This window comes from Agelaius tricolor, unplaced genomic scaffold (assembly GCF_023055355.1).
Source record: "Agelaius tricolor isolate 1412-34295 unplaced genomic scaffold, bAgeTri1.0.p SCAF_6, whole genome shotgun sequence".
NCBI lineage: Eukaryota > Metazoa > Chordata > Aves > Passeriformes > Icteridae > Agelaius > Agelaius tricolor.
The window spans coordinates 26,620,204-26,633,769 of record NW_027269266.1 but is presented as its reverse complement, the minus strand read 5'-3'; the positions used below and the strand labels follow the sequence as shown (position 1 = coordinate 26,633,769).

Sequence of the window (13,566 nt, the reverse complement as noted above, 5' to 3'; positions counted from 1 at the left end):
CCTGAAGCAGAATTTATTGTGAGAAAATATATTGGTGCCAGTCTTTGAAAGCCAGAGTTATTATCCTTGTGAAAGTAATCTACATTGCCAAGAACCCCCCATATGCTATATTCGATACTAATGAATAGCTTTGACAAAAAGAGGTCCCACATGAAATTTGAAGTTAATGAACTAAGGTGGCATGAAAATGAGCATTTGGAGAGTAAAGTAAAGGCTCTAATAGAGTTAAACCAAGACACAGAGTCTTTTGAGGTTTTTATGTTTCTGTCTTCTTACATTGTAAAGTAAATTTCCACCCCAAGAAATGTCCTGATCTATGTTTTAATGAGCCTCTCCACGTGACATACATTTTTTGTTTCATTTACTATTAGTGAATGACAAGTGAAGGATATTCATTTTAACTTGAAAATGTCAGGTATGCACTTTAAGAGATATATTTTTCCAGTTTTTAATGAGGTGGTGTTTCTTTTTGAAAGAGATACCCATCTCTGATGTGGGTACTATGCAGGTGACAACTGATATTTAATAAGTGATGGTTCTTGTATTAGTCGTAGTTCACTAAAGAAAATGTCTCGGATTGCTTTTGAAAAACTCCTAACGTCACTAGCCCAAAGGCAAGATGTGACCTTTTTATTACATAATGAGAATCATTTATTATCTTACAATGTATCTTAAAGTCACAGACAAAATGCCACTTTGATAATTGCTTTCAATTAGCTTTGAGCATAGCATACATTCATAAAATGTCTTCTCTAATTTAGACTTGAATTAGAGAAAATTGCAGACATAATCTACTTTAAGGTTGTCTCATTTAAGGTGATTCGTAGTTCTATATCAAAGAAATCAAAACGGGTGGCTTTAGAGCAGTATTACAAAGTGTTTTAAATAGTCTTTTCAATATTTGAGTCTTTTCTATTAACAATTAATTAACAAATTAGAATGCTAGTTCATCTTTTTGGACCTTTTCATGTGTATTAACTTTATACTTTTTTTCACCATGGCTGTTTTGAAATTAAGTACTGTCCTGTGGTAAAAGAGTACAGCTTGATTAGATGTATAAATAAAGCATGTAAAGACATAGCTTATATCTTAATAATAGGCAACAGCTTGGTCTGTCAGCATGTATGTTCTTTCCAACTTTTAAATTCTTCCTCAACAGCAAGCGATAAATCCCACACTCAAAAAGTAAGATTGTATATTGGCATGTATTTTATTGCATGTGTTTATTAATATTTTTTTTGCAAATAATTTAAATTATTTGCAGAAAAACTATTACACATAGATTGATCTACTGCATATGGAACATTATTCATAAAAAAACCCAGGTATTTTCCTTTCAGCTTGGATTAAACAATGCAGGTCTGGAAGTTTATATATAAAGATAAATCGAGCATCTCAGATAGTTGGAACTGAACTAGCTCAAGGGATAACTCTGTTTTTCTTCTTTCTTCCTCAGATAAAAATTACTCACAAGAACCAAGCCCCCATGTTGATGGGACCGCCTCCAAAAACTGGTCTTTTCTCTTCTATCATCAAAAGAACAAGGAACCACAGCAAGGAATAAGCCTATGTAGTTTAGTTAATAAAAAAAACCAACAACAACAAAAAAAAACAATTAGCTTTGTTGGGCTTTGGAATATTTATGCTGGAAATCTTTCAAGAATTTTAGAATATCTTCTATTTGCAAAATCTTGGATTTTGGTTTAACTGTTCTGTAGCTGAGCTGATGTAAAACTATGCTACTAGAAAAAGATGTTGTCACAGTTTTGTAGGCATTTTGCATGATGAAAGCAGATGTTTACATACAGTGATACAGCATATTTTTTGTTGCATGCATTGCCATTTACTAATCTGTGGTCTAATTCTGCCATGGAATACGGGAAGAGAATGTCATGGATAATTTGATTTTCTCTCTTTTCTGTTTCAGCTTTTTCTACTACAATAACCATATGCCATAAGTTCAATAATATCTCTTCAATCAAACATCTTTACCTGAATAGTCAATCTGACCTGTTTCAGAGTAGAATCATTGCAAGTCTCCTTAACCATTATTTTTAGTTTATCATTTCTTTCTACCCTGAGAATATTTTTATTCAACTAAGTATTAAAATCCTGTAAGTTATTCTGATAACTCCTATGTACATGTGTAACTGTACCTGCTGAAAACATCTAACAATATGCACAGTATAAATGATCATGATTGTTCTTGTGTAAGTTAGAGTAAGCTTTTGTTAAGAATAAAAGTTGATGAAAGTTTGAGCAAAAACTATGGGACTAAGATCATGCTGAGTGAAGAAAATAATAATTGCAAAACTAGCCATCAGTGTTTCTTGAAACCCTAGAATTATTTTCATGAGCAATACATCTCTGTAACATGGCAAACTTTAAATCATTCTCCACATAGACCAATAGCATAGTGCATATGCACACAAATAACCAAAGCTCATGCCTAATTAAAGTGCATTTCCCACCAAAGATTTAGTGAAGGATGCTTCAGAGAAATGGGTTAATGCATAATTAATCAAACTCACTGGAGTAGACTCACTTCTGAAAATTTACAGTTCTTTTGATTGCATTGTCAATGTCCAGACAAATGTTTGGGTAGGGAAAAACATTAAATTAATTTCAAGTAAATACTCCCTTTTCATTGTTTCATGAGTTGATTGACATAGTAACATATGCTAAATATTGAGACATCGATACGAACTCTAAATATTAGAAAATTAATCATATTTTCTTCTGTCATTATAATTTATAAATTTATGCTATCCGTAATTACTCATCCCCTAAGTTAATCTCTCAAGGAAATGATGACCTGTTGTCTATTACCCTTTTGTAGTTTGCTCTCTGAAATCCAGACATTTCTTGTCATAAATTTTGGTGAGGCAGTTGCTCAGGTTTTAACTTTCTTAGCTCTCTGAGAGACTTCCTAACAGCTTAGAAATCATAATACAGGGATTTGTCTGAGGTTTGCACAGCACTGTCTAATGTTGAAGGGAAGTCGAAGAATGGCAAATTTTTTCAGTCTTGCATATAAACAATCTCAAACAAAACTTTTTGTGCAGTCTTTACATTGTTCTTTGTCAGAGTGAGCTGCTTCTCAGCTCTGCATGTCTTAAGTTCTCAGAGATTTCATAAAAAACAAGAAAAAAATAAAATTTTGCTTGAAATGCATGATTTCCCATTTTTATCCAGACTTTAAAATGTTAATTATTTATTAAATCTATTTTTCTATTGATTCATTCATCCATTTTAAAAATAATACTTCGTCATGCTGTAGTGCACGGTACTGTGCATGTATTTAAATAAAGTTACTATCATTTGTTCCTCAGTATAACAATTCAACAGAGTCCTAATTTATATAATAGACATTAAAATAAAAGTCAGTATATAGTTGGTAAGGATTATGTCTTTGAAATATACAGTCTATGTTCTGTAAACATTAGGAGGTAAATGCCAATTAATGTTTTGTTCAGCATTAGGTAGAAAAATATGAAGGTGATTATTCGCTAAAATTAAGATCTTGTATTCACCATTCTTGGGTCCAGTGGTGTTGACATTTACAGTTACCATAGGAGTAAACTAGTATTTTTCCTGTGCATTGCAGACACACACACACACAGAAGCAGTTGATGCACTGAACTACAAACATGCATAAGTATAGAGCAAAGGTTATTTGCAAAATGAAGGAATTTGCTGATATAATATTACGTAAAGTGTATATTGGTTTTATGAAATTATGGTTACAGGTGATAAATATTTTCACATAACTTGACATAGGATTTTCTACCAATGCTCTCAACTTTTTGTGGCAAAAATGTGTTTAACAATAATATATAATGTGTTCTCTATGATTATCTCATGAACATTGTAACTCTGAAAACAAATAAACTTATACATAAGCTATTACTAAATAATGTATGCAATTTTAAATGCGTCAGTCTGTGATAGCAAGTTGGTGACAACATGCTTTTTTATATAAAGAGGGATTGAGGAGTACATGCCATCAGAATTATACAATTGTATACAATTCTGAATAGACATATAAAAAGTAAATCAGATCTGCTGGTCAGTGTAGATAAATTCTTGCTGTAACAAATTGCAACAGAGCAGCCATTATACTGAATTAACAGTTTTCACAGCAGAGGCTTTCTATTAATCTTAGTTGTTTGGGGTTTTTTTAGCATGGCCTCTAATAATTTAAAACCATTCTCAGGTTAAAAGTATTGGTGGTGAAGAGAAAAACTTAAGAGTGCATGAAACATAATGTGAAAAGAAAATGGTTGATGTAATGAAAGAGAACTTAAAAAGAGAAGATTCTTTTCTTCACTTCAGTATGCACAGAACTAATGTGAAATTATTCATTGGTGTAAGAAGTGAAAGAAAGAATATGTGCGTGTATTTCCATACAGCTGAAATAGAAGCACTGTTCTTAGGTCGACTGAAGAGGGTATCTGCAAACCTACTCATACAATGGGGCATTCCTTAAGGCTTCATTAATGACATTTGCAATGTAAGTGACAATTAAAATATATAGGTATTAAATGTGACACTAGATTTGCAAATTTTTGATCACTGTGTGTTAACTGGGCAATGTGCTGACAAAAGAACATGATGTCTCAGGAAAAAATTTCAACTTCTGATACTGTTTGGAGTCTCTCTCATTTCACATGAGTTCCTGTTAAAAACAAGTGGAAGAATTTCTTGCAGAGACAATAGAGAATTACTGTTTCCAGTACTTGTAGGTACATTTGCTCACTCTTATCTTATCTTAATCTTCTCTAGGATTGCATGTACATCAAAACAATGACTAGCTAATATCCAATATTATTTAAGGCAAATAAAGTTACAGATTTCAGCATGTTCCAGAATATCACTGTAAAAAAGAATATAGTCAGCTATGGTATGAAAGGCAGAAAAATACCTTTTTTATTTTTTCAAATCTTTAGGTTACTCTTTGTTTGCCAAGATTACAGCATTTTAGTGATTATTAGTGATTTAGGGTACTAGTGGTATTGTACTGCCTTTGACCCCAAATGGCTTCTGGGGCTTGTAACTTTGAGGCAGACCATAGAAAGACCAAGACTTTCTGGGAAGCAGACACTTCCAAGAGGTGTCCCTCACCTCTCTGTGGGAGTGACTAGGGAGAATGGCCACAAAATAAAAAAAAAAAAAAAAAAAAACAAAACAGGAAGAATTATCTCTGGACAAGGAAGTAGAAGAAGATCAGAGAGAGCTCTGCTATGGAACGAAAAAACAGGTGCTCAAAGTGAAGCACAGCGCAGTGGCATCCACAGAAATGGTTACCTGGGAGGCCAGATGAAGGCACTCAGGGCTAATGAGCAGCAATGAGCTAGATAAATGGGTTAATTACCTTTATCCAAAGAGCTCTTCCATTTATGGCTGAAGGAGTGAAGTAGTATTTCTTTGCTTTGAGTGCAGAAGGACCCTGAGAAATTTGGGCTGAAGTAGACAATACTACCGGCCCCTTCAGGGGAAGAGAGAAGGACTTGCAAGCAAAGGGGAGCTGAAGGATTGTCAAAAGGAGGTAAAGGACTTTCCAGAAGTTTATCTTTTTCTTTCATACCCTAAAAAAAAAAAAAAAAAAAAAAAAAAACAACAAAAAAAGAAGAAAATTTGCCTTTGCAAAACAGCAGTTTGTCAGGCTACTAAGTGGTTAGCCTGAAAATAAATAAATAAATTTAGAAAGCTGAGGTGGGCTAGAGGAGCACAGCTCAATGTTTTATGCAAGAGCGGTGAAGAACGTGTCAGCCTGTTGCCAGCTAATTGCTGCTTGTCTCCAGCTCCATCAGGTCTGAAAGCATTCTGTTTTCTCTCTGTCCAGAAGGAAGGAAACTTCTTGTGGTCCTGCTGAGGTGAGTAAAAGCCTTACTGTAGCCCTGGCTGGAAAATGAATAAAACATGGGCGAGACCTGGAAGCTGTTAATGAGAAATAAAGTAATAGCTTAAAATATGTGGCATGTGAGGCTCTGAGGTTGTGCTTTGCAGCAATGACTGAGGTGGAAACTGTCCTCATGTCTGCCAGGGTTTGCTGATGTCTGCCCAGCCTAGGCTTGTGCCATGAGGAGCCATCAGGTTCCTACTCCTTGTTTTTGTTCAGATTATGGATTTTCAGTTGGCCTTGAAATAAGGGGGTTTCACCTTTTCTGTTTTGCCTGTATGTGTATGGAGCTTTTCCATTATCAGGTTCTCTTAATTTTACAAATACCTCTGAAGAAGAGAAACTTCTCTATGACCATTGACTTCCATTATGTGAAACTGCCTGACAGCTTGAAACTATTAATAGGAAACGATACTTCTAGGCATCTAGAGTCTGGGTATGGTGGTATTCAGAGGCTGCTTTCTTTCCCTTCTGATTCATGATACAAAGAGGCTCCCTGAGAAGCACCTCAGGGCTCTCTTTAAATGTGACTCATACAAATAGTAAGTGATAATCATTGGGCTTTGTTATTTATAGTAAGGGGGTTGAGAAGATAGTAAGATGGTAAAGAAGCAGATTCATGTGAGGTACCCACTCTAATAAACATGGAAAATAATGTACTGGGTCTGAGTGAGAAGGGAAGATTTTGAAGTTTTTGGGTCAATTTTTATACTAGTGTTGATACGAAAATACTTAGCTGCTGATAGATCTCTTTGAAATAAACTTTTGGTTGGTTGTTTTTTACCTAGGGTAATACTTGCATGCTGTGAAGGAACACAGAAATTTGCATTAATGGGCTGCTTTTTTGGACAGGGAAGTGAGCACTTCTTACTCTTTTGGTGAAAACCATCTTTATGAGCCAAGTTATGCTGGCTAATAAGAGATTGTCAATCTTCAAGGCTGTCATTCTATTTAGATTAAGCATGCAAAAAAAAATCTCAGGCACTCAAACCACAGGATAACAACTATTCTATAAATTATTTGTACCTGCAGAGAGAGATTGACGATAGCTCTGTCCCTTGGTGAGGTGGACATTGCAACGTGAGCATTGTCCCTGTAACTTCAGCCCAGCCATGAGATTAGCTTTTGCAAAGGATGTGGTGTAGGGTTTGTTAGTGTGATGGTTTCTTCTTTTGTTGGGTTTTTGAGTAAATGTGAATGTGTTCTAGAACTCTCTTTTTATCCCAGAATGATAAGAACTCAAACTTTGATTCAGACAGATATAAAATATGTTTATCATACACACATATGTAAGCAAGCAAATGAAGGAAGATCTATTTCATCTAAATTGAACTTTACTTCCATATGTTTCAATTCAGTTCTGTTATTCAAGGAAAAAAAGAAAGAACTTGTTAATTTAGGTAGCTTTAGTGAATTTCAGGGGGGAAATGGGTGCGTTGGGTTTTTCTTATCAGTAGTATGACCTTGTTACAAAAATATATACATAAAGATTAAGGAGCTTTTACCTCATTGATATCAATCACTGTTTTCTTTTACTATAATCTGAATACTCATGGGGTTCTCTTGTTTGTTTTGCTGTGTTGTTTGAGGGGTTTTTTTTCTGGAAAACTAGCTAAATCTTTTAATGTTTCAATACAAATAGATTACAAGAAGCTTTGAAAGATTTGGTCCAGCTGCCTGATTTACAAAGTCTAAGCTTGGACTGAGATGCAAATTCAGGCCTTCATGCTTTGTCAGTAGTGCTGGTCAAAAATTCCTTAACCTCTGTTTCATCAAAATTCATTTAATTGTGTGGAGGAACCTACCTTCCCTAATCAATCTGCTTTTTCACTCGATTCCTATTTCAAAGCAAAATAACTTACTTTTTAAATGTCAAAATATTTGGTCCTTGAATGTTTAAAGGAAATGTAGAGTTTTGTTTGATTCATTATTTCTGGTTCATTACTGTAGTGATTAGCATTGTAGTATAATTGACTTTTCACTTTAAAAAGAAAAATGTGAATAAAATGATGCTCTTTTTAATTCACTACAAATATAGTTATTATTTCCTTTTAGAAAAAAATTTAGTTATTGCATTTGTTCAAGATCCTGCAATGAAATTTTCAACCTTTGTGTCTTTACAGTTGACAGCAGAGTAAAAGTCTGTTCATCAAATTCTATTATTTAGTTAAAATACCTGCACTTTTGGTATTCCAATAGGTACATATCTCCTAAGTGTTACATTCAAGGAGTTGCTTTTTCCTTGTTTCTCTTTTTTCAGATTAATTTGTCAGAACAAGTCTAGCTGGTAACTGAACAAAGAAGGGAAATTGCATTATTAAGTTATCCTAATTATTATAAAATAAGTGAATCACAGAAGAATATTTTAGAGTAGGCATTGTAAAACAAGTTATTGACAAGGCAGGTATAATGCTTGTTTTTATTCTAAGAAGACACTGTAACTTAATTGAAAATAACCATTCAATCACATTGATAAGGCATATGTATGTCCTGTAATTCTCAAAATCCTGCAGTCTTTAATGTCTCTCAGTGTTTTGGGTGAATTCTCAGCTACTACTGTCTGATGGACAATCTGAACTCTTTTTACTCCAGAGTCACCCAAAACATGTACACTGTCTGAAGTTTTGCTATCTTCTTTTTGGTCACTGTACCTTTATCACTAAGTACTGTATACCTGATGTCTAACCCAATTGATACTATGTTAAAATTCTTGCTGTGACAATCATCAGTCGTATTTTTATTATCTTGGAACACCAGGTTAGTGTGTTCCAAGATCATAAAAATAGTGTTAGGGGACTTGCATGAGGTTAATGGGGCTTTAAGAAAATGTTACATTTCTTTGGCGCAAGATAAGGTTCCCTTCTGATGGGAGTCCTGTCACTTTTTAAGATATAACAACTTTCTCTGTCAAGGAGTTGAGATATTAGTCTGTGTGAAATGATTTATAGTTTTGCCTTGGCCTGTCTGCTGAATCTTAGGCAGAAAAAAATCTTACGGCAGATGCCAATCGTTTCTTTTTGGTATGTATGTAGAAATATGTGTTACCAGGCGAGCTAGTGAAAGCATTCAGATATAACTAGAAAAGCTCAGCTGACAACAGAGAGCAGTGCTCTGTTCCTGGAGTCAGACTCACACAGACACAATTTGAAACCTTCAGAAAAGAGTTAAACTCCCTTTCTTCGTTTCTAGGGTGACTTCTGTCTAAAAATGCAAGAGTACAAGTAGGTATTAAATACGTCTGTAACTTGCCACTGCTAACGCTCATGTCTGCGCAATATTTCTGCTGTTTTCTTATCTCAGATATAGCACAAATGGTAATTTTTAACTGTTTCTACTATGTGTTTCCTCCACAAAGCACAGTGCAATAGCACAGCATAAAAGCAGATTTTAATAAGTGCAATAAAAAAAAGTTTTAAGGAGCCCAAGATACCTTCTGGTCCAACATCACAGGACAGTAAAGGGATTTGCAGAAAAAAAAAAATCACATAATGCTAATTCCACCTATTCTCAGTAGAAGTTTGCAACACAGAGAACTTCTAGCCAAATTACAATGTCATTTATTGTTTCATTCTAGTTTGTTCACGAATGAATTTGGAGAGTTCCTATGATATGATCCTTATCAGAATATATATATATATATATACACAATTTGGTAAAGGAGGATTGAGAATATTTTGGCAGATCTGGTTCCCCTTACACGTGTACCATGCTATTTCTGCTACACCAATTTAACACCATTTAAAGTCCTAATGTCAATGAGATATTAAGTCATAATTTTGGAGATTATGATTGAAATATAGCCTTAGTTGAGACAATTTAAACTGAAGTTAAGGATGTGGATGCGAAGTCCCAACACCACTGAAATTCTTGGTTTGCCATTGCAAACACAGAGCCTGTGTTTTATCCCTGCTGTCTTGTGGTAGTGCTAGGAACATCTTTCCTGCCCCAGTTAAAATGTCTGCAAGAAGTTCAAGTAAGAGGCTGTAAGTTCAAGTAAGAGATGTGCATTCACACATCTGTAAGACCTACTGAAGGTTGCACCTGCCAAGTTTCCCCACACTATTAGCATCGAAATGAGGTCACCAGGTCTCTTCCTGTCAGCATAGTGCTCATGTTTTCCTTTCTCACTTTTCTACATCCTTAGCAATCCTGTATTTCTGTCTCCAAAAGCATTAGCTTCAACATGTTGTATTAGAATATGTTTTCATCCACACAGTTCTGTAGGTTGGTGGTTAGGCACTAGGCTGAGAAATGGAAATTTTTAATTTCTCAGGTTAAGGAACAAATCAGACTCCGGTTTTCTAGCAAGCACTGTAAGCGCTATAAGCAGTGTTATAAGAGAGTCCTGCTCAGTTAAGGACCTCTCTTAAACTCCACCCTCTGAATCTCAAAGGCATGAGAATTTTCAAGCTCCAACTAGGTGGAGTTCACACATCACTGTTTTATTTTGTATCTGCCAATTCACATGTAAATTTTATGGATTCTATGTGTAACTGTGCCTCTTCTCCCTATTCAGAGCCTTAAAAATCTACCCTTAATGTTTGAATCACCCTGCTGGGGTAATGTAATACCGAACTTGAGTATGAATGAATAAATAGTTGCTTTGAACCCAGCTTTTAGGACTTCAACAGAATATTGACTTGGTAACAAATTCTGTGCTGTTGCCTTAAGAGGGCCTGACACACAGTGCTGCAAAAACCGGGTCTATGTGCAGCATAACACAGCCCACTCCTAATTATTTCTGCCTAAAGTAGCTGCTGCTGTTTGGTTTCTTGTATTTCATGCTTAAAACAGCAGTGACGCAGTAGTGAGTCAGGCCTTTGCCAGTGCTTAAATAGCCAGGGATAGGTGCTATATAAAAACATTTAAATTTTTTTTCTGAAAGCTGGTTATGTGTGTAAACCTTGATTAGGATGTCATAGGTCTAAAGTATGCAAATGGTGTACAAAGAGTACATCTTCAACCTCGTACATTTACATATTGCTTTTTGTTTGCAGTATCAGCTAATGTCTGTGTACTCTGACTTATGTTTTGTAATTTTTTTGGCACCCACTGCACACCTTCAAGCTTGCTCTGTCTTATATATAAAGCCAATCTCATAGCTCATTTTTTCAGTGTTATTAAAATGTTAATCAACAGTCAGTATAAAGCAGCATATTAAAACATCAAATAGAAACATTTTGTGGCATTTTTTATTCATAACTAAAAAAATTGAATTTTCTAAAAACTGCTTGTCTTATTCCTTAAGAAATTGTTGCATGTAGAACTATAAAAATACTTTTAGTTAACTCATTGCTCCAATCTAGTGATAAAGAAAGGCTGAGAATCTTATCTGAAGCAATAATTTAATTGTCATGTGACAATATTCAACATAGAGAAGGTACAAGGTTCTTGTCCTTATTTATTTGATTTCCATTTTTTCTTAACTGCATTCAGATATTGCCATGCTTTAAGCTGGACTGCTACTTAGCAGTTCTTTGCCTTCAGGCTCATCACTGTTCTATCTTAATCTTCAGTCATAAAATAATAACTGATTGTCTTAATTCTCCTGAATCTTTGAAGTTTTTGTTTGTTTTCCCATCACTTTGTTTTCCATCTGCTAGTTCCTTTGCTTTGTTCATACACTTCTAATTAGAAGTACTTGTTATTTTGATCTGAGTCACAGCCGTTGTAAATTTTCTTTGCTATTCAGATCCATTCAGAGTTCATCTCTAAAGGATTCCTGGTCTGTCAGTTCACAATCTTATCTTCTGTCAGGAACCATTCTCAGAATGTTTTCTTCCCTGACACCCTGCCCCCACTTCCCTTCCTTTCTGGTTACATTAGGCACAAGTTATTTATTTGTCTTTACTTATGAGGCCTTTATTGGCTTACATCTACCTTGAGAGTAAGTATTTTTATGTCTATGCCTAAAAACTTTTAATGATGCTGAGATGTCTCATTTCATAAAATTCCTTTGATAGAAAGGCAAATGCTTATTCATATGATCTACATCTGGTCAAACCACAGCAATATTCTTCAGCCAGTAGTTTTAGATTTTAAAGCAAATATTTTGGCAATTTTAGCATATTTAATACACAATCAAAATTCCTATGGAAATGTCTACAAACCTACTCCATTACCTTCCTTCAAATCCTTCCTCCAACTATGTACAAAAAAGACCACGTTGTAACTATTACCACAGAAATGAGAACCTGTTGTCTTTCATATTCTGATGTATCTGTACTTAACAGCTTTTGAATTACAAGTTTGCTTTTAGTGGTGGGGGAAGGGAACTCCGTGTTCTGTGGTGTGAGAGCATCCCGCACAATAGGAGTTCTGCTCCACTACTGCATCATTTAAATGCTAGGCCAACAGAGATATATCTATGCAATTTTATGTTGGCAGATGGATTTATAGCCCACTGATGATTACATTGCATGTCCCATCTGTACATGATCTGCAGGAAACATGAACCCAGCTAGAAGATTTACTCTGTTGCAGTTTTAGCTTACTGTTCTGAAACTTTTGTCATTCACTCTCTCTTCTGTTGGTCAAAACCAACAATCACCATATAACTGGGTTATGAGTAGATTTCACTTCTTCCCACTGCATTCTCCTCACAAATAGAAGAAACTGTAAAATCTTTGTCTCATAAGTGCCCTGTTGGTGTGCTTCTTTAAAATCCCAAATGCCCCCCTGCCTAAAAAAAAAAAAAAAAAAAAAAAAAGGTGTGATGGACGCATGTGATCCCAGACTCAGCAACATTGGAGACTTTCTGACTTTTTAGGAAGATGATGAATAGACCAAGGTTGCATGCTTCCTTTCTCTCCTGCCTATCCCAGGGAAGCTGGCCTTGTGAAATTTTTTAACATTTGATTGATTTGCCAGTGACCTGACCCAGGATCAGCAAGAAAGATGCAAAAGTACTTAGTCTGGATTTTTGACTTGAATTTTCAGATAAAATACCCTAATTGTGATATGGGCATGCAAGGTTAGAGCTTGAAGGCTAAGTCTGACTACCTGAGGTCACAAAGAGAGATTCCTGGCCTAAAGTGCCTCCCTAGGCACTGTAGTGAGGGAATGGATCACATACTCCTCTCTCAGTAGGCTTTATTTATTTTATCTATCTACCTTCTGTGACTTGTTTCATTTCCATTCCTCCAGTGAGAAGCTGCATTGCTAAAGCTCATTCCATAACTTCAGTGGGGGAAGTTGCAAGAATAGAGAAGCATATGTATTAAAAATGAAGAGAAATAACAAAATGCAGAGTTTGTCATAACTTCCAGTAAGCAACTTCAGTTTTGTTCCCCCCACCTGTTATTTCCCCTTGGTGTTCACCCAGGCAAGATGTTTTCAGGGATAAAAGAGAGAAAGTAAGATTACTCAGAGTCAGGGGAAATTAATGTGTTATTTGCAACAGAGGTGAAGTTCAGTGCATTGTATAGAAGGGAGCTTTAATTAAAACCTCTGTTTCAGAAATAAAATAAGTAGGTTGAAGTCCAGGTGAAAGAAAGGAGGGGGGAATAAAAGTTGCATTGCCTTTCATTTTTCTGTTTTAGAGGCTGCCTGTGAGCTGAGGGCACTCCCTGTACCACAGGCCCTGCGGGCAGGTGAGAGGCACACACTGGCTACAGCCTCCTGGATCAGCTGCCTTTTCTGTAGCCTGGGCTTCTGCAGCCTTC

General features: G+C 35.5%; 1 protein-coding gene across 6 annotated transcripts in view; it reads left to right on the top strand.

Annotated features, from left to right (window-relative positions):
• Window positions 1-3,917, top strand: part of DGKB (diacylglycerol kinase beta) — a 378,935-nt gene extending 375,018 nt beyond the window's left edge. For all 6 annotated transcript variants that reach the window (XM_071429110.1, XM_071429109.1, XM_071429111.1 and 3 more), the window contains one exon: window positions 1,457-3,917. In XM_071429110.1, the coding sequence (XP_071285211.1) occupies window positions 1,457-1,564 (108 nt within the window). In that variant the 3' untranslated portion in view covers window positions 1,565-3,917. The remainder of the gene's footprint in view (window positions 1-1,456) is intronic.
• The last annotated feature ends 9,649 nt before the right edge of the window (window positions 3,918-13,566 follow it).